This window comes from Brassica oleracea, chromosome C2, assembly GCF_000695525.1.
Source record: "Brassica oleracea var. oleracea cultivar TO1000 chromosome C2, BOL, whole genome shotgun sequence".
Classification (NCBI taxonomy): Eukaryota; Viridiplantae; Streptophyta; class Magnoliopsida; order Brassicales; family Brassicaceae; genus Brassica; species Brassica oleracea.
This window is the reverse complement of record NC_027749.1, coordinates 39,512,964-39,518,024: the sequence shown is the minus strand read 5'-3', so window position 1 is coordinate 39,518,024 and position 5,061 is coordinate 39,512,964. Positions and strand designations below refer to the sequence as shown.

The window sequence follows — 5,061 nt, the reverse complement described above, 5'->3', positions numbered from 1 at the left end:
ATATTTACATTAAGTATTTAGGAAAGTTAGCATTATCTAGTGTTAACATTATGTTAATGTTACTACTATATATACACATATTTTATTCTCTTATCAAATACAACACAATAATATATATATTCTATTCTACTTTACAATATAAAAATTTAAAACTCTCTTTATGAAGTATTTTCTGCCTAATACAGTTCAAATGTTAGAACTGTCTGTTGTGTGTTTTATTATATAATTTTTTTAAAAATTATTTTATTTAAATTATGAGATGAGGGTATGAGTTAGAAATTAATTATACGCATGCAATCTTGTTGAGTGCACCCTCTATAAACCAATTTTCTACTTGGTTTATTTCTAATTAAATATATCTGGTCTAGCTAAATTTATATAGCATGCAATTTGGTTTGATATAAATATTAATCTTTTCATCAGTTTGACCCCAAAAAAATTTCATAGCTTGATTATTACTTAGAAAAATTGTTAACATGATTTTAGTTAAACCTATAATTAAAAATTATAAATTCGACACTCGTGATGAATCTCTTGACCTCTTTCTCTTAACTGCAATTATTATGCATATGGAATGAAACCATAAGCAACGTCTGGTTATACTTTTTGTGATGGGTGTGTGATAATTCTGTAAAAATACAGGAAATGAAAAAAAATAACCTTAGTAATGGTATGGATACGGTGGTGGAAGGAGAAGTTTCACATTAACTGTATTAAAAAAGTGAGAGGGGATGCATAATCATGATAATTAAAGCAACCAAAACCAAATATGCAAAATATTTGAAGTATTCTAACTTCATTGTATTTGAGAAATATATTTAAAACCTAATGCAACAGACCTGTAATTATTAGTCATTATGTGCCTTTTTCCAAAGGACACAACTTCCTTCTGTGGTGCAACCTCGCTCGTGTTCCTCCTATCATCAGAGCTGTTACTTGGTTCAGTGGCCTCACCTCTTTCACCTTCCACAACACTATTAGCATCACACACACCATGGTTGACGACACTGCTCTTAGGGCCTTCATTACAGAGTGATCAAAGTAACTATAATAATTACAGAGTGATCAAAGTAACTATAATAATAATAAAATGGAAAAGACAGAAGTGTAGTTCAGAATCTCAAAGAAAAAGTAAAAAAAAAAGAACCAGTGAAGAAACCCTCAGAAGTTGCCAAGAATCTACAGCAATGGTTCCTCTAAAACCTCCATGGTAAGTAACCCAAGAGGGAGCCCCATTTTCTCACCGTTACAGATTACTAAAACTTTAATCACTGGGAAGCTTGACATAGTTTCAAAAACATATCAGACCTAACTTCTAAGAAAAAACAAATTAAAAATCATAGCGCTTTTAAAATGTATCTAGTGACCTCAAATTTTAGCTAAAGTGTTGAATGACATAACTATGTTTGGTCCACAACCTACCACTACTATCTAACAAATCTTGTTGAGTGAGCGAAAGAGATGATGCTTCTTCCTCTTCGAGTGTCTTCCCGGACCCTTATTCATCACATATGGAACAGATGCGATCTGTATTCATGATGGCCAATCAAAACAAAGTTAAAGACAAGTACATTGAACATAGTACAACAACAGAGCTAGATTAACACTTATTGAAAATACATGGATGAACCTGAGACTTGTTCCGGACTCCGACAAACAAAACTCTTGTAATAACAAAGGCTTCTCTTTTCCGAAAAGATAAAAAAGGTGAGAGCTTTACCAAGAAATGTGGCGATGACCCATGTTTGCTTGCTCCATCTCATTCACTCTCTTCTTGATCAAAAATCTTCGGATCCTTCAACGTAGCTGAATTCATAACCGCCACATCTGCCAAAAGAAGAAAAGCAAATGTAAATCTACAATGCACACCAGATGTTCGACAAAATGCCAATATAAAAGTACACTATCTAAGGAGGAGCCGTCGAGTTTGACGATGGAGAGTGGCATAGCGCTTCCTTTTTCAAGGCTGACGAGAGTGATGACATCCGACAGTGTTGGGCTCCTCGGAACGTCAGCGAGAATCGGATCGGCGAGTAGTTGAGAGAGCAACGACCACGGCTTCTCTCGCTTCGTCTCAACGTCGTAATCTCAGATTCCGACAATTTTGCCGCTCTCCATTGTGGTGGTGTCTCGGCTATCTCAGGGTTTCTCTTATCCAAGCCCAATCGACGAAGCCGAAGGATAGTCCATAAATGAGATTTAACGCATTTATAGGATCCAAATCTTGAAGAATCCGAAGAGATCGAAGGTTCTAGTGAAATAAGAAGTTAGTAGGAGAGAAATTACTGAAATTAAAGGCTGAGTTTATGGCTTCAGCATAAATCATGAATCGTTTACTTGGTGGTGTCTTACGAAGAAGACGGTGAAATTAGTGTTCAGCTACCTGCGGCGTCGAAGGAGGAGATTAGCTGGTGGGCCAAAATAATACGAAGCCCATCAAAATAAACAAAAACAAACCGTAACAAAGCCCACAAAATAACAAACCGCAACGAAGCCCGAAATCTAGAAGAGAGGATGCTGACGTGTCGCAAAATGCCCCTACCTCCCTGATGACGTAGACACAAGAAGAGAAACTTAAACCAACTTTATTGTATAAGATAGCATGTAAAATCAGTAAACCAATAACAACAGATTTCAAAATATTCATAAAGAAACTATGTTTTTTTGTTTGAATAACACAATTTTATTGATTTTGTAAAATGATAAATCCAATAACCAGATTTTCAAAAACTGTTAACCATAAATACATAAACTAATAACACTATAGTTTTAAATAGTTTTTGAAAAGTCCTAATGGAATAACACTAGAATTATAACAAAATACAAATCTTTAAGACTATACATAAATATAGAATCCAATCACACCCCCTTAATTTTGGTCAACATCTTAATAGCAAAACGATATTTTACTCTATAAGACAAACCCAATCCCTCACTATAAATACTCAGTAACACATCTCAACATTCTACATACTCAGTTCATACTTGCTACAATTTCCTAACTTTGTTTGATAAAAATTCCAAAGACCCAACCCAAATATGGCTTGCAAATTTCTTTGCCACCTAATCATCTTCGCCATCATCACCTTCGTCGTCCAAGGTATCTATATTTTGTATACAAAGTAAAAAAAAATATTATAACTGTTATACAATGTATTCTTTGATCACCATAAGTCGATGTTCCATATGTATATATCACCAAATAAAAAAAAACATTTGTAACATAAATTCTGCTGGATTTGAACCCATGTTGATATATAGTGACACTATCACAAATTAGGCGGTTCACACTTACATGCGTTGGTCATATACCAAATCTAATTAGTTAAACCTTTTCTGAAAAGAAAAAAAAAATCTAATTAGTGAACACGTACGTAGACAATTATTTAGAACATTTTTATTATTTATTTAAACCATTTAATATAAAACTTTTTTGTTTTTAAATAATATTTTGTTGGAAGTGTCAGGATTTTGTGGACTTGATAGCGTTACTCTGCAACAATCCAAGTCCGGAATGGTTAAGAACAAACCAGTGTGGAAAGTGACATTGATGAACCCATGTAGATGCCCACTCACTAACCTAAAGTTGTCGTGCACTGGTTTCGAATCGGTTGTACCCGTTGATACGTTGACAAAAACTGGCGATGTGTGTCTTCTCAAAAAAGATATACTTGGAACCTTCGTTTTCACATACGTATGGGACACTAGCTTCGAGCTCAAGGTCATTAGTGGGACTATTAAGTTCAAAGTCGTTAATGGGACGATCACTGGTTGTACATGAAGCTTTCTAGCCCAACTGTTTTCGAGTTAATTTGAACTTGGTTCATGTTGATTTAGTTTATTTTGAGCATATGAAAATGATGATATTTACTCAAATATTTTCGAAATCTTAATATAAATAAAAAATCTAATCTATTTAAACAGAATTATTTTATAAAAGTTTCATGTGTTATTTATAAAAAAATCCCATTGTTATTAGTTACGATCCAAAATATCTGTTCGAAAACGCGGACGCCTACCCAACTAGGCGTCTGACTAGGTGCTTGGTGGGAATTAGCCGCTGCAATTTTAGCCAAGTCATTTCAATTGATCGGTAAACCATTTAATTGGCAAAAAACCGACTAGGCGCTTAAAATCGGATTAAAACCAATTAAAACCACATAATAATTAAACTTCTTTAACAAATTTTGGGCCCTAAGACAAAAAAAAACCATTTGTTCGAGAGTTAATGTGATTTGGTGCCTGTATTTATAAGGCACTTCAAGACTTCTCATCTTAGTTATTAACCAATGTCGGACAATTTAATGTGTTTTTTCTAAGTCGCACTGATTAAAAGTATGAAAAGGATACGTTGCAGAAATATAGAACCCTATACCTGATAGATTAACATATGCGCACCCAACCACTAGACTATGATGCTTCGACATTCACTTGTCACATATATTTGTATATATAACCATGTATTAAAATTTTTACTGTCATGTTTGTTACCTAAACATATTATAAATATATTAAATCGTATTTAAAACTATGTCCGATTAATCCTTGATTTTTCGGTAATTCGTTAGGTCCGGGATTACCATTCGACGTAGTTTCGAACGAGGTCCAAAACATTCTTTAATGGCTTTTTTTCTTACTAGAACTATGCAACATCCAATAGTACATCTATCCTATTGTATATTGTCTTTTTGTTTTTTGAACACAATCCTATTGTATATTGTCTTGCGTGAGATAATAATATACATTTATTTCTGTGTAATGATAAATCTTGAATTAAATTATACTCCCCTCTGTCCCTTAGTATAAATCACTTATTAAGAAAGTTACTTTTTGACAAAAAAAAAAGAAAGAAAGTTACTTTTATTTTTAAAGTATATTAAACTAGATGTGGACCCGTGTGTTGTCCGGGTTTTATTTGAGGTTTTAATTTCATGAACACATAAAAAGAATGAAAATCTTTTTTCACATTAGATCTTGATTTTTTCAGTATATATTGGTGACTTACTTTTGTAATAATAATTTGTTTCCTTACATAAATTTTGATTAGTATTTCTATTTCAG

General features: G+C 33.2%; 1 protein-coding gene and 1 long non-coding RNA gene across 5 annotated transcripts; one reads left to right on the top strand and one right to left on the bottom strand.

The window, feature by feature from the left end:
* Positions 1-504: 504 nt before the first annotated feature.
* LOC106324942 lies at positions 505-2,418 on the bottom strand. Of its 3 annotated transcripts, XR_001266763.1 has the most exons (5): positions 1,903-2,418; positions 1,721-1,827; positions 1,423-1,527; positions 840-1,020; positions 505-628 (listed from the first exon to the last, which is right to left on the bottom strand). It is a non-coding gene; the product is annotated as an uncharacterized LOC106324942 (long non-coding RNA). The 3 variants fall into 3 exon arrangements; XR_001266764.1 differs by lacking the exon at positions 505-628 and having other exon boundaries at positions 771-1,045; positions 1,903-2,416; XR_001266762.1 differs by lacking the exon at positions 505-628 and having other exon boundaries at positions 771-1,020; positions 1,903-2,415.
* A 572-nt stretch (positions 2,419-2,990) lies between these two features.
* On the top strand, positions 2,991-3,856 carry LOC106326556. 2 transcript variants are annotated; one of them, XM_013764506.1, is made up of 2 exons: positions 2,991-3,100; positions 3,468-3,856. In XM_013764506.1, exons 1-2 carry the CDS (start codon positions 3,040-3,042, stop codon positions 3,779-3,781), a joined length of 375 nt encoding a protein of 124 aa, XP_013619960.1. In that variant the 5' UTR covers positions 2,991-3,039; the 3' UTR covers positions 3,782-3,856. The 2 variants fall into 2 exon arrangements, with proteins under 2 accessions (XP_013619960.1, XP_013619959.1); XM_013764505.1 differs by having other exon boundaries at positions 3,462-3,856.
* The last annotated feature ends 1,205 nt before the right edge of the window (positions 3,857-5,061 follow it).